Source organism: Engraulis encrasicolus, chromosome 10 (genome assembly GCF_034702125.1).
Source record: "Engraulis encrasicolus isolate BLACKSEA-1 chromosome 10, IST_EnEncr_1.0, whole genome shotgun sequence".
NCBI lineage: Eukaryota > Metazoa > Chordata > Actinopteri > Clupeiformes > Engraulidae > Engraulis > Engraulis encrasicolus.
The window spans coordinates 29818609-29845518 of NC_085866.1; the positions used below are offsets into that span (position 1 = coordinate 29818609).

General features: G+C 42.9%; 2 protein-coding genes across 2 annotated transcripts in view; one reads left to right on the forward strand and one right to left on the reverse strand.

Annotated features, from left to right (window-relative positions):
• Positions 1 to 6800, reverse strand: part of ada (adenosine deaminase) — a 34082-nt gene extending 27282 nt beyond the window's left edge. Inside the window, exon 1 of the mRNA XM_063208579.1 lies at positions 6646 to 6800. Coding sequence (XP_063064649.1) covers positions 6646 to 6696 — 51 coding nt within the window. The 5' untranslated portion in view covers positions 6697 to 6800. The remainder of the gene's footprint in view (positions 1 to 6645) is intronic.
• A 6187-nt stretch (positions 6801 to 12987) lies between these two features.
• The window catches only part of itih6 (inter-alpha-trypsin inhibitor heavy chain family member 6), a 26960-nt gene continuing 13037 nt past the window's right edge, over positions 12988 to 26910 (forward strand). Inside the window, exons 1-7 of the mRNA XM_063208581.1 lie at positions 12988 to 13387; positions 14463 to 14498; positions 16415 to 16569; positions 21367 to 21477; positions 22864 to 23105; positions 25745 to 25914; positions 26295 to 26411. Of these exons, the coding sequence (XP_063064651.1) occupies positions 13298 to 13387; positions 14463 to 14498; positions 16415 to 16569; positions 21367 to 21477; positions 22864 to 23105; positions 25745 to 25914; positions 26295 to 26411 (921 nt within the window). The 5' untranslated portion in view covers positions 12988 to 13297. The remainder of the gene's footprint in view (positions 13388 to 14462; positions 14499 to 16414; positions 16570 to 21366; positions 21478 to 22863; positions 23106 to 25744; positions 25915 to 26294; positions 26412 to 26910) is intronic.

Consider the following 26910-nt stretch of genomic DNA (forward strand, 5'->3'; position numbering starts at 1 on the left):
TGCAGCAGTGAAGAAACAGCAACCGGTGCTGAGGGGGGGCGAGATGGCAGCAGGGCAGGTAGAAGCCATAAGTAAAGAACATTACGCAAGAACATGCAGCATGTCTACCAAAGGGGTACATGACATCACGCAGGGGTACGTGAGTGACGAAGAAGAGGATTACGCGTTTCTTGGAGAAGTTTGGTCAGCAGGAGAGGATGAGGAATGGGTTGGTGTGGTGGAGCTGAACGGGGAGGAGAATGTATTCAAGCTGGATACAGGGGCGGCTGTCACCGCTATTCCCAGCGCCACCTACTCCACCCGCATCCATGGGGCACTGCAGCAGTCAAGAAAAGTGCTGTACGGGCCTGGGCACCACAGACTTGACGTTGAGGGCTGTTTTAAAGGGAGGATGACATTGAGAGGAAAAACAACTACACAGCTCGTTTATGTTGTGAATAGACTGTGCAAGCCTCTGTTAGGTCTCCCAGCCATTCTGGCCCTCAATCTGGTGCAGCTCGTCCAGGCAGGGGAAGAACACACCTTCACGGCGGAGGAAGAGGAGAACCAGGCAGAGGTCAACGGCAAGGCGGAGCGGGCTGTTGCCACAGTCAAAGGGCTATGGAAAGGAGGAGGCGACAAGGCCAGGGCGCTGCAGACATACCGCGCCACACACCGGGAGAGGGGCTACTCTCCAACACAGCTTCCCATGGGGAGGCAGGTCCGGCCTGCAGCGACACTTCTTCCTCGGTGGCCAAGCATCAGGCAGTCCTGGAAGGAGGGAAGGCGAGCGAAGGAGAAGCAGCAGTACCGGTACAGCCTGCGTCGCAGAGTCCAGGTCCTGCCGCAGCAGTCAGGCAAAAAGGTTTGCCTGCCTACAGGAACTGAACAGGGGACGGGTATGGCCTGTGCCACAGTGTCCTGTTCCTGCCACAGCAGTCAGGCCAAGAGGTTTGGCTGCCTACAACTGAATAGAGGACTTTCGTGCAGAGAGCATCAACGTTGTTGAAGGCTCAGTGAGGCGAAAACACACACACACACACACACACACACACACACACACACACACACACACACACACACACACACACACACACACACACACACACACACACACACACACACACACACACACACCTTCACCTGACAACACAAACACCCACAAACACCTGAGGCACACCAGCACACACGAGCACAGACACAAACAAGCACGCATACAGATACATTCAACACGTACATCACTGCACTACATCTGGTGGAGCTTCACACCGTCCCAGACGTCTGGATTTTTAAAAGAGACTTTTGGGGACACATGGGGTGGAAAAAAAAAAAAAAAGAAAGAAAAAAAAGGGGAAAAAAAGGGGGAAATGAAAGAGGAAAATATGTTGTAATATTTTAATATTGCCTTGAAAAGAAAAATATTGCCTTGTATTTTAATAATTCTATGCCTATTGTTTTGGGTGCTTAAAAGTACATTGATCTAATGATTTGAATTTAAAGTATTAGTAATTGTTATGCAGTTTAAATGAGGGACTTGGGACTTAAGGGATAAATAACTTAAGGGGGAGATGTTCTGTAATGGAATGTTCATGTTGTATATATTGCACGGGCCCGTTGTCAAGGGTACGACTTGAGTTCCTGAGCTTGATATAAATGGTCAACTTCAGTCCGGTCTCTGTCGTTATTGTCAAGTTGTTATAGGTAACCCACAGTAAGTTATACATAGGGCGTATAACGCAACACTGCCCATTGCCAAATTGTATCTTTTCATGAATATTTAGAATGTAATTAACCAATATTTACTAGTATAACAAATATACAGTAAGTTTTGCAGCGAAAGATGTCTATTTCTGGAAATTTAAAATGACATGGAGAAGATCCATATTTTCCTGAAAGGAAAGTGCAATCATAATGATTGCACTTTAAGTCATAATGAATACTTAGAATTTCATGGTGGTGGTAGTGGTAAGTATTCGTGAAAAATGTGAAAAAAAAATTTTTTGAATGTGCATTGTGCAGCATGATTTCTGAAAAGAAACTGCTAAAATATTACACACTGCACCTTTAAAATACCATCTGGGAAAGGGCTCAGCAGCATGAGCAACAGGATGTCCAGATTCAAGGACAGCCATTTCCCCTGGCCATAAGGCTGTTGAACTCACACACACTGAACACACACTCAATTCCATGATTGATATTTCAACCATACTATGCACTGTATATTGTTGTCTAAGAAGCTGACAGAACTGATTCATATAAGTTAGTGAACGTTTCACACTTGGCCATCCCTTTGCTAGAGTGATATATTATCTAAGAGACATTCATGCTAAAAGTCACTTGGGCTTGGCAGGAAGTTAGGCGTAATCTTGTTCAGATAACATGGCATTCTACAAAGCTGATGATCCATGATTGAAAAAGCTTAAGCTGCCCAAATGAAAGACCACCTGGGAAACTCCCATTGTCATTGTGACACAGCACTCCACAGCAGGCAGTGCTCACGACACACAACAAAATTGCATTTATGGCTCATCTGTACAAGGGTGAAGCAAATATATACAACGTGTTTGGAGGTTGTGCAATACGGCTGCATGTAAACGTGACAAAGGACAGAAGCACTATGTTAGAAAACATTGCCCTTTTGGTATCGAGGTATTGTTATATCTTGTGTAACAACTGATCACAGTTAAGCATACCCGCAAGTTGAGACAGTCTCCTCCCACACAAGACTTGCCACGCCCAGATCCAGTACTGTAGAGCAATACAACAAATTTGAGTTTAGTAAATGGCATTTACTTATGACTTAACTATTAGAGTGTTTGACACAATCTTATAACTTGACGTTCTACACAAGTTAATAGCCCCGATTTACGACGACAAAGTTGCACACTTGCACGATAACAATGCTGGCGAGTGATTTTTATAACTTGGGTAATGATTGACCAAAGTTTAACTTGTCAAGTCGTAAACGCAGGCCATCAACAATCTGTGGAGAAACAGACAATGGCGCGTTTTTGATGGAGCAGTGCTGCGCAGGCTGTGCGCAGTGCACTGCGACCCGCGTGAAGCATCCTGGTTAGAAAGTGTGTCCACAATGGGTCAAAGACGTCCAACATGAAATTGTCCTTCAATGCAACAGATACTTTTGCTTACTGTAACTGCAAAAAACACAGTTTTTTTTCAAGTGGCTTTCATGCATTCAATTGAAAAATGATTTAAAATCATGTTTTCTTAGTTACAGTAAGCATAAATATCCGTTGCACTGAATGACAATTTCACGTTAGACGTCTTGTCTTTCACCCCAATGTGATTCCGATATGAAGCTGAAATTTGCGATATTTCATAATTACACTAGTTAGTCAGCCCACTTGAGATTAAATTGGCTGTACGTGGCTCCTGAACCTAAATTAATTTGACACCCCTTTTTGAGAACACTGAATGGGTGTCTATAGAGTACAGACCTTCAAGAATAACTGGTTCTGTAGCAGGCATTAAGTCTCAATTGTGCTTTACAACAGCTACCGGGCAAATACACCGGCAGCGACAAGATTAAGCGACAGAGAATTGCTGAACTGTGCAGCAAAAGCGATAAGAGCGATGGAAGCGACAGAGTATGGCTGTTAAAAGAAGAATGCAAGCATTCCAACATTCCCATTGGCTGTGGTGGCTGTTGTCGAACCGCATCATGGCTCATTTGCATAGTATTCGCTCAAGTCCAACTACAAACTGTCGCCCAAGTCGCTCAAATCGCCTCTAGTCGCCTGAATCGCTTTCGTTTCTTCTCTCGCCAGCAAATCAATAAAAAGTCAATTAGTTCCGCTACTGGTATTGCTCATGTCATGCTTGGTGTGTTTGTGCGGGAAGTCTGACATCTGCAAAGAGATGGCTGAGAGCCTAGTTTAGAAAACAGTGATAATCAAACCACAAAAGAAATGAACATGACATCAACTTCCTCCATTCCATATGTTTGGTCATCAATTGAGGGATTTACTTATGTGTACACTGTGTATGCATTGCAAGGGCTGTGTGTCTCAATTTGACAATCTTACTTACAAAACATCTTCAAAAGGTGGTCTGATTTGTTTATTCGTCATGTGCCCTCAAGTTTACAGTTGCTCTTGTAAAGGAGGGGTGATGGGGGATTTGTTTGTAATAGCTGGTGTTTACCTAAACAGTCATTAAACAAATGATTTCACAGGAATTCTTGTCGTCGGGAAGTTCAGCTTGGTACATCACTGCTGGGTTGAGGTGAATGGAGTCCCTCAAGGATTAGAGGGCTCCTCAAAACGGTTTATTACCTCCGACAAGGAGGTTATGTTTTCGAGCTCGTTGATTTTTGATTTGTCTGTGTGTTTGTTTGTTTGTTAATTTGTCTGTCTGTCAGCACTGGGATAAGTCAAAACGTTTTTAGTTGTTTTCATTTTGTTGAGTTGTTGGAAATGACAAGGAACGAGTGATCCGGTGGTTTTGGTGATGATCCGGATCACGATCCGCATCAAGGAATTTTTAAAGGATTCTTCACCATAGCGGGATAGAGTGAATTTTGACATTCCAGTTTCTAACTCCACACCTTTTTTTCATTTATTTTTTTCAATTGGGTGTAACATAGTAAAATGTTCTATCCAACAGCTTCAGGAGGTCTGCACTCTATGAGCGCATTTCTGGTTGTGTCTGCACTCAGAGCACTTTATACCGCACTACACCACAGCTTGTGCCAACTGTAGAGGTATCAAGACTGCCAAGGCAGACCACAAGAGGAAGCTACAGTAGAGGAAGAACTCAAGAGCTTCATTGCAATATGACTTAAATCAATTTTGGAACATTTGGGGAAATTGACATTATTGTATCTTGGGCATTGCACTGCATTGCAAAATCAGCAGAAAAGGGTGCACTTTGCATCATTTTGTTTATGTGCGTGCACAGACGTGTTTCAGTGTGTGCCTTCCTCAGTGTGCAGTGTGCAACCAGTGTGCACACTGAGGAAGGCACTCGCCGAAACACGTCTGTGCACATTCTTTTTTTTTAATTGATGCAAGGTGCACCCTTTTCTGTTGAACTTTAAGTGTTTTATTTGGGCCAGCACCCTCAAAATAATTAAGGAAATCTGAGTGAAGCCTGCTACCTGTTATAATTGACAGTGTATTGCATTGCAAAATGCATTTTAAATAGGTTTTAAAAAGTAGGCTTATGTTCTCAAAATGTTTGAATGGCAGGAATTCACACATGCACGGATGAAAGGGCAGCTGAACAGTCATTTCCAAAAATGAAAGAATTGAAAGCGAAAGACAAAAAAGCACAAGACAAAACGTGGCGTTTATGTCATTTTGTAACTAAACCCTTCCACTCCCACAAACCCCAGCAGGTTTGACAGAGAACAGACCAACACAAACTACAGGGGACTCAGATGCAACACTGACAGAAGAGCTAAACAGCTTTGAGTCCATGGCACAACACAAGGTATTTTTATATGACTTCTTTACCAAATCAATATATACATTTTAATATTAGGATTAGCCTATATTTTCAGAGTTTGATGCAAATGGGATATCACCAAAAAAAAGTGTCATTTTCTTCAGAGACATCCACAATAAAATGTTAATAAAAATAGTCTGCTCTACTCTACAATAAATTCATTTTTTTTCTTTTCTTTTTTCAATTTTCGTATACCCTGCATGCACTATGATAGTTTGACACCACAACATGGGGTGTCTTTAATTCATGCAACACGTACAGTAACTACAAACGGGGGGTGTGGGGGTACTAGTAATGTTCTGCATTTATCTGGAGGTCATGTCCATAATGATGGAATTGCAGCCAGTTCCGTTTCCCCGTGGTGAGTTGTGTGTCTACAGCCTACTCTCAAGCTGAAGATGTCAAGTAAAAAAAAAAACAACAACAACAAAACGACAGAAACAACAAAAACAGATTAGGCAAAAAAAAAAAAAATAGCCATGCATTGAGACAAAAATAGGCCTAAAATGGCCTGAGGCTCGGTGACACAAATCAAGATCACCTCAATTGAACGGAGCCTCCTGCAAATAATTCTGCAGCATTGCGTGGACGCACGAGATGATTACTTGAGGGACGTCTGCAAAGGACATTATCAGAACACAAAACACCTAATGAGACTTCTCCATTGTCATCCCTAGACCATGTTGACAGTAGGCCTGCTGGATCCCCTGCTGCAATATGTTTCTTGCGTTATCCCACTCAACAAAAACAGACGCTCATTTTCCTAAACCCCATATTTACTACGATAATAAAATGTGCTCAAAGTCAGGGTGAAATCATGTAATTTGAGGGTCTGGAAAACATTTGGTAAGTGCAGGCCAATATATTGAAGGCAAGTTGTACATTTAGTAGGCTACATTGCGCGATACATTGTTACGATATTCCATAGTCTTGATAACCTTGCGTGCGCGCAAGCTCGAACGTGATTAAAAGTGGAAATGGGGTAAGCCGAGCAACCCAAGGCTATACCAAGAAGTAGTTTGATGGACTGTGCGGAGGACCGCATCTTGTCTCAACTCCACACACAGCTGTCAAAGCACATAGGTAAGCCAATCAAATAAAATTCCCCTCCTCTCTCTGCCATATGCGGTCTAATCCGTAGGCTATACCTGTTGTTTTCTCCTGATAGTTCAGTGTAGGCTACACACTGTTACCAACCTTTGGTTTGTTGAATGTAGGCTGCCGATCATTCGCGCTGTGTTCTGCCATACCGAAAACTGGTCTCTTGTCCTCCTAAATCTCTTGTCGCAACACGTAACGCCTATGCAACCACGAATGCATTGTGGAGCAGACAAGTAACCACACAACTATTATACCTCTGTAGCGTAGAACTAGTCCTGCACATGCTAGTTACTGGCTCCTCCCATAGGCCTACACGCCCATAGGCCAATCGTTAGCTTCACTTCCTGAGTACAGAGACTGTTGAAAGGCTGGTGCATCATTGCAGAATGAAGGTGAAAAACAATAACCAAATCCCATTAACCAATTATATTAACCAAATACTAATTACATTACTACTAGCCACACAAATCATTTAGGTGTTGCAGTTTGGACACATGCAAAGTGTTATGTAGATAACTGCCAATGTGAAATACTTGTAGGCCTACGACTGTCAAGACTGCAACTTTTGCTATGAGGATTCAGTCAGAGCAGGTGTCAAAAGTAAAAGTAAAAGTAAAAGTTAAAAAAAGACACATTTCCTTCCATCACAGCTTATCTGAGTAGGCCTACCAGTAATCAGTTGACTTGTGTAGTAGGCTACTTGTCTTACGATCAGCTAACTCTGCACTGGTTGAATCAAAATTGTGGTGGGTTCTTGTTAGGTTGGCAGTGTTTTTCAGTAACAACATAATCTATCCACCTCATTAGGTACAATGGATTAACTGGTGTAACAACTATAATGTAATATCATGTAGTGCCGTACGTACACCACAAATTTACTTTTACTTCTGACACCTCTCTGGATTCAGTGAGGGCAGAATCTCCACACCTGCTTTTAAGCCTTATTTGCTTTGTTTTGTTCTTTGCTGATATTACATTTAGCACACATAAAGATGACGGGCTGGCCAATTATGTAAACTGATTTCAGCTCATGTGGTGCATGCTTTAAAAAAAGTGGAAAGTGGATGAAAGCGAGATTTAAAAAGTGTGAGATGAGCACACATCCCAAAAAGCAATTGCAGTGTGTGCAGGGTATCAAAGAACACACAAGAAAAAAGGGAAAAAATATCCACACACCACAAAGGCTCCCTTGTCATGATTAAATGAAAAACGTTGTGCCGGTCTTTCATTAAATCACGAGAAGGGTGCTTTTGTGGTGTGTGCATATTTTTTCCTTTTTCTTGGAAGCAAGATTATTACCATTAGAAACAAATCTGTGGAATTCTTTTTGGACAAATTCCACAATTTGAATTATTTCACCCTGAAGAGGGTTCTGGGCCGCTACGCGTGGGGGTCGGGTCTGCCCTCATGTTTCCAACTTTAAAATAGCCATGTTTGAATAAGGGCTTTTTAAAAATCATATTTGGATAAGAAAGGTGCCTTGAACTCCCTTTTTGATGACACCTTGTTTTTTCCCCCACACCAAAGAGCACCTTTTTTCCCACACTTCCTGAGCACTTTGGAGTTTTTCTTAACTCCATGAATTATTTTTCTTAATATAATTTAGACTGCATATAAAGTGTGAGGCCTACAACTTAAACAGCTAGTCAAAATGATTTCATAATGAATAAGATCTGCATGTTTGTCTTGTGTTGTCTGTTTATCTTAACACCTAAAACAATTATCATCTGACAATCTCAATTGTCATCTGAATATTTTTGCAACATTGAGTGCAACAGCTTAACATTTTACTATTCACAGTACTGTTATCCCCAATGATATCCCCATTAAAATGATATCTCTTATAGCCCCATATTTATTTGCCTCTCCATGTGGTAAAGCTTATGGAAAAAAACATTTAGATTAATTGTTTTACTCACTTAAGATTTACCGCAGGGAGAGACCTAGGCCAACTCAAATGTTGAAGTGAAAGTGAAAGCCCAACTGGGAAACTCCAACTCCCATTGGCATTGTGACACAGCACTCCACAGCACACAACTGAAAACTGCTCACTGCACACAACGAAATTGCATTTATGCTTCACATCACCCGTGCAAAGGGGCAACCCCCAATGACGCCACAAGGCGACACAGTATCACAGCATGACAATTTAATATCACAGTTATTGATCAATGCTATCAGTATTATTTTTTAGTATGGCCATAATTTTCAGTGTGTTTTACAAGTGTATAGAATAGGCATATGAAAGCACAGCAGTGATAGTCCTACACAATGGAAATTAAATAATTGAATTTAAAGTCCTACACAACGGAAATAATTTCAAAATGATCAACATTTGTTATATTTCAAAAATATGATGAAGATTCACTGAATGCCTTTAATTGCACAAATTTAAAAAATGGCTCTACATAGCTACTTATGGTACACATATAAACATCTTCTTATCTCGATTGATGTCACTCTTACATTCAAATCTCACGCTGAAAAAGTTGTTTGGAAACTCAAGCTAAACCTTTTTTTTAAATTTAGAAATAAATTGTGTGTTTTCCTTGCATGTTGACTCATCATGTGTCCATCTTTAAGACATTACAATAATAAAGAAAGTTGCCCTGCCCCCTAGAGGCAATGTCGATTACTATGCCAAGAAGTGGAGATATTTAGTTACAACATTAATTCATAAAAACTTGGGTTCTGCATGGCTTAAATGCTCATTTTGACGCAAACGGGTAAACGGCCTATTTCTTAGATTAATGATGTTATTTATGATGCCCCGACGGGACTGATCATGTAATATTATCTATTCTACAGAATATTTATCTTTACTTTTCCTATCTACAAGGTATGACTATCAAACTGTGTTTAGTAAAAAATGTTTTGGGTTTTTGTGGCCAATAAAATACAAAAGAGGAATATTTTAAATGTACTGAATTGAATGCCAAAATGAATGCACTAATAACTGACCACCACAGAAAGGCTGTGTCTCTTAGAAGCGAGGATGTTGAGGAAATAATTACAAATGTATTACATAAATACATTTAATTATAAACAAAACAATTTTCTGTTTCATGCGTAACAAGCAATAAAGTTTTATTCTAATCTCAATTCAATCTCATTTCTTTAGTGTTAAATTCTGTAATCATTGTATGAGTTTATGAGATCATAAAATACCCATTGCCAGTAAGCACACAACACTCCAACGATGACAGCAGTTAAAATTTGACCATACTTCAAACTTCAAACATTTGCTTGGCGCAACCTTGTAAGGTTAGTTTAATAGATACTGTAATTTGACTCGCTGAGTTGGCATAACCTTGTAGGGTCAGTTGAATAATCTAGCAGCATTTGTATAAATGGAAACCTATGACTTAAAAGTGCTGTGCATTAAGTTGCCTTGACAATTTGAGTTTTTTTTTTTTTTTTACTGTAATGGCTGTTGCATATTGGAATTGATTAAGCTGAATTTGACTTTGATTTGACTTTTACAGTGGTGGTTATAAACCACTTGTATCTGGCAATGTTCTCACCAGCTGTATCTCTTCCTCTGACTGCTCTCAGATAGATTTGACACAGTAGTGGCAGAATGTTTCATTTGCAGTAGATGTTTTATCAGCTGAGAGCAGTCTTTTGCTGGCACGGCACGGTAGCCATGTGCTCAGACAGTGTTCAGACACCAAACTGATGCATACCAAGAGATAGAGGTCTGTCTGTGCTCTGGCAAACATTTATCTAGTGAAGAGTCCATTTGTATCATGTTCTTGGGCAGTGGTGTAGTCTACTTTTTTGTGGTGGGTATACTGTATATTTGAGCATTTTTTGAGGTGGGTATACTGTATATAGTTGTGCTATTCTAAATAATGGATTAATCAATTTTAAGTGGGTATACTGAAATCCCTGACATTTTGAAGTGGGTATACTGCGCTGCGTTCTACATAGACTACACCACTGTTCTTGGGACAAGAGAATCACAGTTCTCCATTGCCGTTTCAAAATAGCACAACACATATCAGACCATTTTGAAACCTCTACAGTAGGCCTACTGTAGGCTATGTATAGTGCTCACTCAGCAATAATGAGTGCTAAATTAATTCCAAAATGTGCATAGAGTAAGTGTAATATAACATATTTTAAGCTTACAACAGAAAAGTAAGGTTAATAACATAACTTAAAATTCATATTTTCCCATTTTTGTGAAATTGCGGTGGTTCAAAACTGAGAACACCCCATACTGATGCCCAGTTTGTCTCTCAAAGCTCTTTAGACAATCCGCAGTGGTCATAGGTGTGATTTTAGGGGCATTGCCATGTTGTAAAAAGAACACAGTGACAAACAATGTATGGTATGGAGTGATAGTGACATCTTTTCTATTTGTAAAGCAATACATCTACATATTCATAATTCTATCAATAAAAAAGGTCTCTAACACCAGCAGGGGGCGTTGTGTGTGCTGTGGGGCGTGTGGCATTGGAACCCCAACACTCATGGCCCTACTGTGGCGCAAGTGGTAGGGCACTCGTTTGCTATGCGGCCGACCCGGGTTCGACTCCCGCCCCGGGTCCTATGCTGACCCTTCCTCGTCTCTCTCTCCCCTGTCACTACCTACTCTATCCTGTCAAATGAAGGCAATAATAAGCCCAAATATATATATTTTAAAAAAGAAACTATTTAAAAAATATTTAAAAAAAGAGAGAGGGGCTCTTTCCAGTATCCCAACTCCTGTCCTCCCTTGCCTTCTCGCCTGCTTGTGGCCTCATGATGACGACGAAGTATTTTTCAATATCTTTCAAAAGCGCTATTCTAATTAATATCATTTTCTCATTTGCAATTGGTATGATGAATGAAGAAGAGTCCTCCAAAAGTTGTTGTGGCTGGGCTGACAGCGGGGAAAGTTGATTGTTTCCTTCGTGGAGGTCTTCACGGGCGTCAGTGAAACACGAGGCCACAAGCACAGACTGAGGATGGGAGTCCGCCTGGTAGAAAGAACCCAAAATGTCAGACAGTGGTCATTCCTCAATCAGGGGCAGAACCATAGTAGCCTCTTAGTGCAGATGGGCTCGCCGGCGGGCCTATGTTCACCATTTGCTGATAATACACAACTACATCATAACAACATTGCTATGACAGTACCGTGAGCCTTAAGTTACAGATTAAGACATAGACATTACAATTTTGGTGACAGTAAGGTTATAACGATAGGTGCTGCGCTAAGGGTATAAGACACTATGGTGCCCCCGGGCACTTCACATTGCAGGTCCCTACTTTATGGTTCACTTTATGAACAATTTTTGTAAAGTTTGTGTCATATGGTGCCCCCTAACAGGCAGTAAATGGTTGGTGTCCCTGGGCACTGTGCCACTGGCCCTTATGGATAATCCGGCCGTGATCAGGGGACCGTGTTGAACAACATTTTACAGCAGGTGAGGATGCAAATTGTTCGTCATGGTCTCCTGATTGACATTTTTGTTGGTGGGTGAGGCTTGACATCGTTTACTGGGGATCAAAATTAGGCTTTCTCAGTCCCCTAGTTGAGGTAACCCCACCAGCTGACCTTCCCCATTTTGAGGGGGTGTCATGAGGGGGCATCTGGCATGGGTACCCACCAACAACAATGGAACCCAGCAGACGTGCAGTTCCTCTACCTGGGAACCATGTCAGACATCACACTACTCATAAAAGTTGGTAACCTGCCCAGCTGGGCGAGCGGCGAGCCCATACGAATGCTGGCATGCTGAGGAAGATAGTCTGCAAAGAAAACTATTACAACTGTTACAACAATTATTCACTCCTGATATTTATATGAAGTCCTTTTGGGTGGTACATCCTTCTTAAAATGGTCAAGCTATGGCTGAATGGAATCCAAGAAACAATTATCATCAAAGTTCATTTCTTGGATGAGATGATATTTGATATGTTGATACTTGATATATGATGAGATGTCATATTACCGTGCTTTATCCAACACTCTTGTCATGTAGAATTTCAGTTTCATGTTTTTCTTTTTTTTCTTTTAACAGTTTCACCATTGCTATATGTGTACAGTATGATGATCTTCTCAGTATATCAGTAACCCACCCCTCCCCCTTACCCCTGTTGAAAATCAATAAAATGTTGATCACAAAAAATGGTTAAAGCACATTGAGTTGAATATATTGTATGATTTGTGCAATATAAATGAAGTTAGTACTACAAATAAAGTCTCAAACTATCACATCTCACACTTATACGTCTTACACTACCTTGGGTATATTGAAAGGCGCTCAAAATACATCTATTTATAAAATGTATAAATTTACTACCTATCCATGACGCAGCGTCAGACCTAACTTACTTATTCTTCATGTGGCGTTTTTTTAAGTTAAGACTAGACTACCCCTGCTGTAAGAACTTCGCAGCAAAACGGGGAGCACTAGGCTACAGCAAGACAAGTCCAGCCCTCCGTGTAGCAACTTGGTACTACACACCTCACCGTGGCACGTTATTCCTACTACTTTATTCTCGAAGTCGTAACTGAGTGTGCAATCAGACGTCTGCACATTTGTATCGGTCATGCTCTCTGGGAAAACACTGTGGATGTTAATATTTTAAAGGGAAAAGGAGGCAACGCTTACCATTCTGAATAACATCCCTTAAAATGTGATGCGCAAAGATTACTTTACGCACACTCCTTGAGTTGGAAACCTGGAGAACTTGGAGAAGGAGGCCATACCAGAGATTTATTATTTCCAGAACGTAACATCCATACATCCCTAAGATGCCTTTAAAATACTATTTGAAATACAACGTGTTTGTTGTGTTCCTCGCAACTGTTTCTGGGGACTTCTCCAGCCACGCGCATGTACAGGTGAGCATACGCCATTAATAACGGGCCAAATTGATGGGTTAATGTGTGTAAGTTTTATTTTCATTTCTAGTGTATTTTGATTCTATTCAGTTTCTCTAATTCCTACCTAAACTTATAGTCCACAAAATGCCCGTCGAATGGCACGACAGGTAGGTGTGGTAGTTGATAAAGCCAATGTATTTGATGCATAGAGCGATAGTGGTATAGTCTACTGTGCATAGGAAATGTGTGCTTGCTACTTGAGGAAAATATAAACAAATCTGTGTGCCATGGATGTTAGAAATCAGCACTATACTTTTCAGTCCAATTAAGTTAGAAACGTCTACCTGTTAAGTGTTAATGGTAAGCGTAAAGCTGCACGGATTTTATTTGTGTGGTATATATTCTCATGGCTACGCTATTGCAAGTGAATTCTGTTTGGCCTAAATCTTTCACAAGTCTAAAAGGTCACATTATGAGCGAGCATCGAATGCTAGGCCTATTACATGCGCACAGACTTCTTATTCAATACGCCTTATAATAATTAAAGGTCTTATTTGGGCCAAATGTCAGTGAGACTATCTTTTTTTCTCCTTTAAAAGAAATCTCCAAAGAGCCAGGGGCAAAAATACCCACACTGCTGTGTTATCCCCTTGGCTGTTTGTTTGTATAATATTTCCACGGCAGCAGGATATGTGTAATGTATAGAAACACATTTGTGCCCCGACTCCACCACGTGACCTCACTTCAGCGGTGGACAGACAGGGAGGGCATTTAGTCCAGTAGTTCTGACGTCCATGAAAGACTTTGATTCAGGTTGTTTCATCTAGGTTACCTCACAGGCCCACAGGGAATTCTGAATACTATAGTGCCACTGTATATGAACGCCATTATTACCTTACCTAATTGTATAGCAAAATGCAAATTGTGTGTAGTAGTGTGTGTGTGTGTGTGTGTGTGTGTGTGTGTGTGTGTGTGTGTGTGTGTGTGTGTGTGTGTGTGTGTGAGAGAGAGAGAGAGGGGGGGGGGTGTATACAGTATCTGCATTTAGAAAAGTCTCTGATAAATCTACACCCTGACTACTCTTGTTTTACAGCGTGAGAAACGGCAGACCAAGGTGACAAAACCGGTGGTGAGTGCCAGTCTCTTGAAACTCTGAAGGCAGTGATGGCCCAGTGTGTGTATGTATGCATGTGTGTATGCTACTTCAGTTGCATGCATGCATGTGTGTACGTGACCTCATTTACAGCTACAGTAATTGTCCACACTTACAGTAACTGCAATATTTGTAAATGCCAGAGAGTGTGAAAAATCAACTATATAGGCCTACGGTATGTTGAAATTTTTTGCCGGCTCAACCTTCATGTTGCTGCTCATGTTGTCCTGCCCTGCCTCAGTTCCTGTGCCATGGAGCAAAATACCTCCAACAGGTATTCAGCTGCAGTCGGAATTGTGATTCAATTAAAAGTTCACCTCAGTCTCTGTTTTGCTTAATTAACTACAAAAACGTTTTACTAAATGTGAGCCTTGTGTTAAAATGGACAGGGAGTGTGAGTGTGTGAGTTGACTTGTGGGAGGTTTCTTGTGGGTATGTGTGACTGAGGTGTTTCCGCACAGTCCACCCCCCCTTCCGGTCTTGAACTCGCCACCTCCTAGTCATGGGAGGCATAGATACCGCTGAGCTAAAGGACCAGCCCGATAGCTCACCGCATTATCAATATACTGTATGAGGCTTTGGGAGGGAGGTTTACCAATGTTCCACATCACACTCTGCAAGTTGGCCTCTGTTACAGTCACCCCTCTTAAACCTCACTCCCATCCCGGGTCAACGGCACCAGTGTAACTGAGGTGTTTCCGTGCAGTCTGCCCCCATCGGGTCTTGAACTTGCCACCTCCTAGTCAAGGCATCTGTTCCAGTATGGAAGGCACAGCACGATACCACTGACCTAAAGGACCAGTCCGATAGCTCTGCGCTACCGATACTGTATGAGGCTTCGGGAGGGAGGTTTACTAACTTTCCACGCCACACTCTGCTAGTTTGCCTCCGTTATATGTGATTGTCCGTGTGGGTACTCAGAGCCAATTTAATTCAGAGTTGTGACAACCGAGTTGTGACAGTGGCTTTCTTTTTTCGCTAGAGACTAACACAGAACCATTAAATAATAACAAACCAAGATGACGTATAATTGAAATGGCGTACTTGTGCACTTTGGGTACTGGGTTTCATTACATAACCAATACGCCATACAGTATGCACTGAAACATGGTTCTACCACAAAAGACTTGAGTAAGAGTATTTATTAATAAACAGGGAGGCAACATTTGTCTTTGGCACAGGTCCCCGACCTGCAGAGTTAAATTTGTAAAGGGGGGCTCATATCCTGGCGATGATGAGGCAGGGGGCGAAGCCTACCCCCATTACAGGACAGAGACCAACTGGTGATGGTGGCTCATGAGGATAAGGCTGAAGGAGGCTGGAGCGGACCAGGGAACCAGGACATCGGGAGATGGAGGTTGAAGGAGATGGAGGTTGAAGGGGATGAAGGCGGGGCGTCGGCGTCGACTTATTCTGAGTAGCAAAGAGCGGAAACAGACAGATCATTTTTAAACAAACGCGTAGACATTCTATTGGCTGAAAGGAGAGGATAAGCGAGTGACATGGCGGGATTCCCCCGACCGGGAGCTGTGATTGGATAATTAAGAGCAGTGATGAGAGTGAGGTACCGTCTCGTCTTCCTAGCAGAATTTAACGCCACAGGCTTACATTTTCTGAAGTGCACAAGTGCACCATCTGAGACACAGCAAAAGGCTCCATGAGCAGCCATCTTTGTGTAAAAATGGGACACGTTCAATGGGAGTTCAATGGGATGAGCACAACTCTTACTTCCATGACTCTGTGTGTACTACTCATGTGTTACTGCTCACTGATCTGCATGTGTGTGTGTGTGTCTCTCTCTGTGTGTGTATGGGCGTGTGTGTGTGTGTATGTGTGTGTGTGTGTCTCTGTGTGTGTATGTGTGTGTGTGCGTGCGTGTGTGTGTGTTACAGCTCAAGGTAACCGAGTACCATGTGCAGTGTGTGGTGGTGTCCCGGTATGCCCACACCACAATTCAGAGCACCGTGTGGAACCAGCTGCCCGCCACCAAGGAGGCGGCCTTCGAGGTGGATCTGCCCTCAGCCGCGTTCATCTCCAACTTCAGCATGTGAGAGGGGCGAACTCTTATTTCTAATAATAACGTAAAATAGCCCTGCTGAATGCACGCTGTACCTCCAGTGGCACGCTGTAACAGTCATTGAAAAGTTATGCAGGCCTACCATAGTACTAGACTACTTCGACAGTGCACAATGCCTTAGAAATGTACTACAACTTGGTCATCAACAGCAAATTGATAATGTCATGTCTTAAAGGGTTAAAGGTGCACTGTCCTCTATATTCCAAGTCATTACTAAAGGCCCAGTGTTATGTCATAGTAGTGTAGTACCATAACTTTTGTATGACTGCAGCACTACTTTGAATGACTGCAGCATAACTTTTGAATGACTGCAGCGTTCCACTGGTTTATGGGGGTACAGGTGCACTGTGTATCCTCAGCAGCTTTTTTAATTCCAAACTGCGACTTACAGATATTACAGGCTATTGGTTACAGTCCCTGGAGCAATTTGGGGTTAGGTGCCTTGCTCAAAGGCACCTCAACCATGGATGGAGGTGTAGGGAGTGGTATGGCGCATTCTGTGCAGCGTGCATATGCCCCTGCGACCGGGTGAAGCTGGTTTGAAATTGTGCACGATGCGGAATATGGGAGTGACTTCTGCTCCGCATTCATGTCACATGGCGTTAAGTCATCGCGGGAACAGATTTTCTAGTGCACAGGCAGTTAATTAGGCTTATTCGACTTTGTTGAGAGCGGTTGATGTTGACGAACCACGTGAGCGAGAACTTGTCGTCACGATGTGGGTGGTATTAAATACAGAGCATTTAAAGTCGGCCACAAATATGCACGAGACAATGAGCTTGCACCAGTTTGATCTACTCACACACCACGTGTGGGGGTACAGGTGGGGAGGTGGAGCTGAAGGGGGGTGCAGTGCAAACTTGTGTAGGGGTGTGAGACAAGACGCACATACACAAGTGAATGAGTTGTTGGCCAACCAGTTCATGGACGTGTGACCTCGGAGGCAGTCTGCAGATGAGCATCAACAGGGATAAGCAACTGCAGGGGTTAAAAGGTCCGACTGCAGTCGCATTCATCCGGCAATAGTTTGACACCATGTTACATGTCACCTGGTCGGCGCAACATGACTGAAATTTGGTAAGTTGGACAGGAAATCAAACCATCATGCAGCATTGTCAGCCAGAATGCATTCCTGTCTATCGGCGCATTTAGCCATTGCGGTATCTCGATCGAGCGTACACTGACTGTGCTGGTATGGGACCTCCTCCATGTTGTCAGTAATCTACCCTGATTGGCACTCTTCTACCTGAAGTGAGTTGTGTGTGCTGTCCACATATTTGTGAGGTAGTTCAGTCTCTGCCTCAAGTAGAATGCAGCTTTTTTTATGTTTTGGGAAGTCATGTTAGATATTTCTGTCCACATTGTTTGCCAAGCATTCATCCCCACCTTTCTAAGACCAAGCAGATCTCATTGATCAGGAAAATATGTGTATTTGCAAACGCGACTATTGTATGTGTCTTTGAGGTGGCCTTGCTCTCAGCTGCATTCGTCTCCAATGTCAGCATGTGAGACCCCCCCCTGTCATCCATTCTCAACTCTGTGCCAGTACCTACTGCTCATCCCCCTCTCTCCTTATTGTTATTCTCTTAGTCTTCCCTTTTACTCAGACTCTATCCATTTAGTAATGTTGTCTGTATGGTCGTATTTCAGTGAGAGCTTAACGAAAAAAAAAAGAGTCAGTGCATAGTCAGAGAAGTAGAGCAGATAGAGTCAGGTTCTAAAATGAGAATTCTCTGATTAAAGCACTCCAAATGAAAATGTCTTAATTAAATTGACAAGTCCTACATGGACATATTGAAAACAAGGCCCATGCATAGCGGCGTGAGCGCCTTTTTCAGGAGTGCTGTGAAGAAGGCCCTCATGCCACTACGCGTGGGCCTTGTTTTGGGGCAATCTGGATAAAAGCACGCCATGTGCTAGCTACAAACTCAAAGTAGAGTAGAATGTTTCCATCTACCCTGGGACTGACTGTGGGCCATTCTCTAAACAGAAACACTCTTTTCCCCCTATTATCCCTTCTGTATTTATAGCAGCCAAGGTCTCCAAGCGAGGTAAGCCACAGGTGCCAGGCTGTCCGAAACCCCCTCATCCACCCCCTCACCTCACCTCACCCATCCACCCCCTCATCCACCCCCTCACCTCACCTCACCCATCCACCCCCTTCCTTTTCCCCTGGCAAGACAAACACATCCACTGCACTGCGTTGGCTTGAAGGATCAAACCTGCCACTGTGGTCACAGGGACAACATGCGTCAGTCCCAGACACCTCCCCAAGGAAGCTAAAGGCAAAAAGGCAACCACACAGGGCCACTGACAGCTTTGGCTGGGCCCAGAACAAATTCATCTGAAAGCCCCCCAAGCTCGTTACATACAGTGACATGAAGCCCCAGATCTGGGCCCTCTCTCTCCCTGTGCCCGGGACACCTGTCCCCTTTGCCCCCCTATCGACTTCCCTGGTAACCGCGTCCCAGCACCCCAACCCACTGCCTTTGTTGTGAGAAGTGGGGGAACAGTAATAACACACAGACTTGCGCACACAGTCGCACAAACCTGGAGTTGAGTTGACAGCAGCAGAGAGCGAACTGGCTTTACTAAGGTTTTACTATGAAAACAGTGCAGAGCCCCAGCCAAGCCCAGGACCTGAACTCTTAGAACCTCTAGAAATAGCCCTTTTTGAGGTGGGGCAGAGGCGTCACGTGACCACCGCAGACCACCCTTTCCAAACAAGGCTAGTATAAATATGGCAGTGCCACCACAAACGTGTGTGCGTGTGTGTGTGTGTGTATGTGTGTGTGTGTGTGTGTGCGTGCGCCTGTGCGTTTGCGTGTGTGAGTATATGTGTGCCATTTCTGCGCATTTGTGTGCACATGTTGGAAGGAAGTATCTCAAACTCATGGGAGCAAAAGAAAAGTGTGTGTGTGTGTGTGTGTGTGTGTGTGTGTGTGTGTGTGTGTGTGTGTGTGTGTGTGTGTGTGTGTGTGTGTGTGTGTGTGTGTGCGCCATTTGTGTGCATTGGTGTGCACACATGTTGGAAGTATCTCAAAGTCCTGAGAGAAAAAGAAAGGCGAGTGAAAGGCTACAAGACGAAGAGAGAGTGATCGGGAGGGAAGGAGAGGGTGTGTGAGAGAGAAATGTGAATGGGAGGCTTTGTAACCTTTCTCAGTCCGCAGAGAAATTGACAGGAGTTCTGCCTGTCCCCCACACTCTCACACACACTATAGTTTACGAAGGCAGGTGGCCAAAACACACACCCACATGCATGCGCGTATACACACACAGACACACACATACATTGAGGGAAAACTAAAATGAAAATGGGCATGTTGGAACATCATCCATAGGAATAGGATGAACAAAACTGTACTAGTCTGTTTTCAAACATCACTATTTTTTTTACAGCTTTGGCCATGAAGACTTAAAAGGATGAACTTTGAAAGGCACAGCGAGACTTTGAAGATAATGCTAATTACTGATAATGCTAATAATGATAATCACTGTTTTATAAGTAAATAGTTAAAACACTGGAAGAAACACACTACCTCTAATTGCAGTATATTAGAGGCCTTTGCATTGCAAATTTGTCACTGCATGGGAATTTAGTACGTGTAGACCTACAAATGTTAACTCAGTAGCCAGCTAGCTACACAATGACAGTTCATAACAGCTCATACAGCAGGAGAACTGAAAGTGAATGCGCAGGAAATAGTGACCTTCATATAGTACTGTAGGGCTAGAACAGTTGTCTCATTTATAAAATCCTCTACGCACGAAAACATTGCGTAAAGCAGGGTGGAATGTGTGGGACAAACATTTCTAATAGAAGTCGGGATTGATAAAGAATTTCCATGCATAAAATGCTACCCAGTTTTGCCTAATTATTTGACCATAAATGCAATGGTGTGTGTTACGCTCCAAACTTTTTTTTTCAGTTTTTGTCTTTTTGGGCCTTTATTTATGTCAGGACAGTGAAGAGTGACAGGAAGTGAGTATAGGGAGAGAGAGATGGGCTAGGGTTGGGAAAGGAACCAGCCCAGACTCAAACCTGGGTGCCCCTGGTTCACGCTTCATGTGACGCCCCGCCTCTGTGGAGAAAACAACACTGTCAACCTAGCCATTTCAACAGCCTTTCAACAACCCGATTGCGAATGAGAAAATGACCTTTCTATTGCACTTTTGCGAAATATTAAATTGACCTTCTGTCGTCAATGACGTCTTGTGACATCATCACGATGCCACAAGCACTTGGGGAGTTAGGATATTGGAAGGCACCCCATGTCAACAAAGGTTACAGCATGGTTCACTTCCAAGTGTACATGCAATTTTTTTGCACTAAAGGTTGAATGCAAATCCCCACTGTTGCTATTGAAAGTAATGAATAATAAATGTAGAAACCTGATGTAGGATAACCAATATGATGTATGAACAGCAGCATCTTCTATCTATCTCATGTAGTATCTATCTGGTGTCAACTAAGTAATGTCATGCTGCTAGTCTTATAAGTGTTGTAGATTAAGTGTTGTCTAAGAGTACTTCTACTTTACACAGTGTCTGGGGTGCATTTCTCGAAGCAATAGTTGCTAACTACCTTAGCTACTTTATTGTTTGCAATGCAATTTCCCATTGACAACTACCCAAAGTTGCTAACTGGCTAACAACTATGCTTTCGAGAAACTCACCCCTGTAAAGGACACCCTATATGACGTAAGAACAGCAGGATCGTCAGCTGTCTCACCATCTCTACGTATCTCTATCTCATCTTTTTTTCAGCTCCTCCAGTAGCAAGGAGTACGTGGCTCAGGTCACAGAGCGGATTGCTGCCAGGAAGATCTACGACACTGCCAAGAAACAGGGCAAGACAGCAGGCCTGGTAGCCACCAAGTACGTGAGTCGCAACAACTTTTGCATCTCCTTGTGGAGTAGAGTAGAATAGAGTAGAGTAGAATGCTTTATTGTCTCTATATAGATACAGTGAAATTTTGTTTGGAAGCAACCCATAGATACGCACAAAGTAAAGATATATTAACAGTATAACTAATATCATAGAATATAGCAAAATATTAAGCTATAAAATATACCATCAACTGATGATTCAGTGCAAGTGCAGAATTCAAGTAGGCCTATTCACATGTCCACACACATATTAGCCTACCAGCAGGGGTCTAAATTATCACCAGTCGGTGAAAATTCAGATGGGCCGGTAGAAAATGAAACTTAATAGCCACTTAGACCCATTAGTGAGTGTGTGTTTGGCTATGAAATTAACATCTAATAGTCATTTTGGCTGGTGACGGAAGTCAATTTAGAGCCCTGATCACCAGTAATGTCAATCAACGTGAGAGCAACACTTTTTAGGTCATTCTGCGTTCGACGCTCACTTCCTGGAACTATTTTGGAACTATGTCAATGGTGATCTGTGTGTCAAAGGCTCCATGAGCCACCATCTTTGTGTAAGAATGGAACACAGAGGTCAATGGGATTGGCCTAGCTCTTACTTCCATGGATCTGGGGCATACAGTATATAATATATAGTGCATAGCACCCCTTTTGAGAAGTCACATTTTGAGCAATATTTCAAGAGTAAAGAAGTTATTTGCAACATGTGCATAGACTAAGTTTAATACAAAACTGTTGAGCTTACAACAATAAATTAAGCTTAATGTAACTTTAATCTTTAAATCTTTAAATGATGCCTAATTTGTCTCTTCAAAACTTTTTGATACCGCCATTCCGACACTTAAGTTGATCTAAGTGGAGCTGTCCACGTGTGTGGTGCTGAATGTTTCCGATATGATCACGCTGAAGTAACTTTTAAGGAGAGCTGTCCACGCGTGTGGTGCTGAAATCTGTGCTGGATGCCCCAAGAGCGTAAGACACTTTCCCCCAAAGCATATTACTGATTCGTGGGGGGAAAGCTTTGTATAAGTCAACCTACAAAGAATGATGGAACACGGCCCTTGACTTTTAGGTTACTCTTCAGAGTAATTAAACAATGGTATTCTACTAGGATGACATAAACTACCAAAACAATAGGCCTAATAAGAATGTGTGTGTCTCTGTGTGTGTGTGTATGCGTATGCGTGTGTGTCTGATTATTGTCAATGTGTTATTTATGTTTAGTTGCATATTAGAGACTGGTCAAACGCAATTTCAAACTTCCATGCTAACCCTGTTACATACATTTTTGGCAATAAAGTACACCTGACTTGACCTGACTTGACTTGACTTCAATGTGCATGTTTGTTTGTGTGTACCGGCTCCGTCTAGAGAGAGGGAGATGGAGAAGTTTCGCGTAGCTGTCAGTGTCCCGTCTGGAGCGCGCATGTCCTTCACCCTGGTGTACGAGGAGCTGTTGTCACGGCGACTGGGACGCTACGAGCTGGCCCTGGGTCTGCGTCTCGGGCAGCCGGTGCAGAACCTGACGGTGGACGTGCGCATCAGCGAACCCAGTGGGATAAGCTTCATCAAGGTCCTGCCCCTACGCACCAGCCGACTGCTCACCAAGACAGGTCAATACATGTCTGCACACTAAACACACAGAACGGCTGCCACACACACACATCGAAGCAGGTTCATGTAATTGGCCTTAAAGGTGCACTGTGTTAGCCTCGCAAAGCCATCCTATGTACTCCACCCAAAGATTTTGGCTCCGCACATTGTCTGGAAAAAGCCTCGAGCTCGGTTCTCTCAGTGTTTAGCCAATCAGCAAACAGTTGAGAGTGATGACGTGGAACTCACCCGCAAGCTCCGTTACTGATTGGTTAAGGTAACTATATTCACACTTTCGTTTTGTGATTTGTTTGCTTTTGCGACGATATATCGTAACAGGCTAATAAAGCACAATATGGGTTTTAATTTGAGTTTGGAACTCCAATTAATTGAAATGATAGAGTAAGATCAGACCATCTACCACCCTCCACGGAGACGGATTCCTCATGGCTTTTGCCAGACTGATTGACGGAGTCAACAGTCGGCTTTTCGCCCAGGCTAGCACTGTGTAGGATGATGGCCAGAGTAGGAATTGCAACTATGCTGCTCATTGGAACTGTGCTGCCTTTTTACTAAATAATGAAGTAATATTTACTAGTACGACCAAAGTACAGTAAAATACAGCTAAAAAGTTAGGCCTATATCTCTGGAAATTCTAAATGGCAGACCATGGAGAAGACCCCCTTTTCATGAATGAAAAGTGCAATTTTCTCAGTCATGATGAATACTTATGAGTTGATGGTGGTGGTAAGTATTTACTGTATGTTAAAAAGGAAACTTTGTGAATGGGCAAGATGAATTCTAGAGAGGAACTACTGATAATACAGTATTTCACAGTGCACCCAGAAAGGTAGAGTTTGCAATTGTCATTTATCTTAAAAATATAAATTGTTGTCATTTATTTAATAACCAGCCAAAGTGGCTATTAGATTCCAATTTTACTAGCCAAACACACCCTCACTAATGGGTCAAATTGGCTAGAAAGTTGTACTTTTCTACCAGCCAAACTGAACTTTCTGACTGACTACTACTGACTACTGACTTCTTAAATTTCAGCCAATCTGAAAATGTGACAGTCTTGCAATTGGTCATTCTTCATTTTGAGGTTAAAACTATTTTCTTTTTTGTGGACATTCCATCTTTTCAACATTATTTCAACTTTGGGCTTTGAAGGGCAAGAACAGTCAGTCAGGAAATGGTACTCCCAGTCAGTCACAATGGAAACTTGGTAAAAGACCATACAACTTCCAAAGGGTCCAAAAACAACTGCCACCACTGACCATCGACGGCGATGCTGTGGAGAGAGTGAGCAGCACCAAGTTCCTTGGAGTGCACATCAGCGACGACCTCTCTTGGACCACCAACACTACATCACTGGCGAAGAAGGCCCATCAGCGTCTCTACTTCCTGCGCAAACTAAAGAAGGCAAGTGCTACACCCTCCATCATGACAACATTCTACAGAGGAACCATAGAGAGCGTCGTGTCCAACTGCATCACAGTGTGGGGAGGAAGCTGCACGGAGAAAAACAGGAAGACACTCCAGCGTGTTGTGAACACAGCGAAGAAGATCATTGGAGTACCACTCCCCTCCCTGCAGGACATTTACACCACACGCCTCACCCGGAAAGCACTGATGATCATCAAAGACACAAGCCACCCTGCACACAAACTGTTCAGCCTCCTGCCCTCTGGAAAGAGGTACAGGCGCCTCCGTTCCCGTACCACCAGGCTGGCGAGCAGCACAATGCACCAAGCGATCAAGATGCTGAACACTCAACCCACTCTCCCTCCACTGTCAGCCTCTAGCCAGCAAGGCCACTGACAACCCCCCCCCATCCCCCACCACCATATCTGCGACTGAACATTCCACCTGCACTACTATACTTGTGACTGAACTTTCAACCTGCACTAACTCAAAACATGCACACACACACACACACACACACACACACACACACACACACACACACACCCACACACACACACACACACACACACACACACACACACACACACACACACACACACACAAGCACACTGCACTTTCTGCACTAAACCCAAACATAAACACACTGACACACACTGACACACACACACACACAGACACACGAACACACACACAGACGCACACCGCACCTTCTACCTGCACTAAACACATACACACACACACACACACACACAAACACACACACACACACACACACACACTGCTGCTGGTGTACTTGACTTGACAGACCTTTTTAATATTTAATATTTATTTTTCTTCAAAATGCTACTATTACCATGTCAGAACGCTATAAAGGACTTTTTTAGGAAAGCACAAAAGCACAACAATACCTCTTAATGTATGTCCTCTACAAGTCTTCTGTTGTCCAGTCTTGCACTTTAAATGTCTGTATGAGCACTGTCTATGTCCATACTGTCTTAAGTCCATGTATAAGTACTGTCTATGTCTATACTGTCTATGTCCTTACCTAGATTAGTCTATGTCTGTATGGGAAAGCAAGAAATGTAATTTCAAATTCTTTGTATGACCAGTGCATGTAAAGAAATTGACAATAAAACCTACTTGACTTAACTTGACTACAATCAGCATTTGGCCAGTTGGCTGGTGTTAATTTAGAACCTTGTATATGATGTATTGATGTATTTCCCAGGCGATGGGGAAGCCCCGGCCTCTACCCAGGTGCAGCAGAGCTCGAGCTGTGCCCACATCCTCTACAGCCCCACCCCTCACCAGCAGCTCGCAGCCGCCCCCAAAGGCCTCGACGCTGACCTCATCATCCACTACGACAGCGAACACAAAGACCTGATGGGAGACATTCAGGTGCCCAACCGCACACACACACGCATGCACGCGCAGACACACACGCACGCACGCACGCACGCACCCACGCACACACACACGCACACACACACGCACACACACACGCACACACACACACACACACACACACACACACACACACACACACACACACACACACACACACACACACACACACACACACACACACACACAGTGACTGCAACTCAACTGTCTGTTAAATATGATATTGAAATAAAACACTTGTCTTAATCTCTACAACTAGTTTTGCTACTACCACTACTACTATTACTGCTCAATAGGTGAGGCTGTCAAAATGTAGGTATGTCGGTCCGCATTACTGTCTAATGCCTGTGGTTCTCTGACTCTGTCTGCTGTAGGTGCATGATGGGTATTTTGTCCATTACTTTGCCCCACGCAACCTTCCTGTAGTCCCCAAGGATGTCATCTTTGTCCTTGACATCAGTGGGTCTATGGTTGGCACGAAGATGAAACAGGTAACGTATTACCATTTGCGTACACATATTTTTCATAACTGCAGTGTTTCTTTCAAAAAAACTCACAATGCTCACAAATTAATCTTCTGCTCCAACCAATCAGTGTCTTATTCTTGCAAAATAATTGTTAATAAAAATAAATTGTTAATATATCTAGAAGGCATGCACATTTTTATAATTGAAACACAAATTGATTTCCAATAGATGTTTTTGTCTGTTAGGAAGAGAATTGTAAAAAGTGAATTTACAGTTTTTCTTGATTGCTTTGACACAGTTGTCACTCCAAAAAGCACATTTTCATACCAGTTCACGCAACGGGCTAACCAGTTAAACCGATTCTCCAAACACAACATCTTTGTTTGCAAAAGGCTACTACATTTCCAAAATATTTAACATATGCAATAAAAGCAAACTCTGTCTTCAGTCCAATACACAATGCATAGCAGTGTATGAACACTCCCAGTCAGTCATTACACAATGGTCGTAAAAATCCAAAACA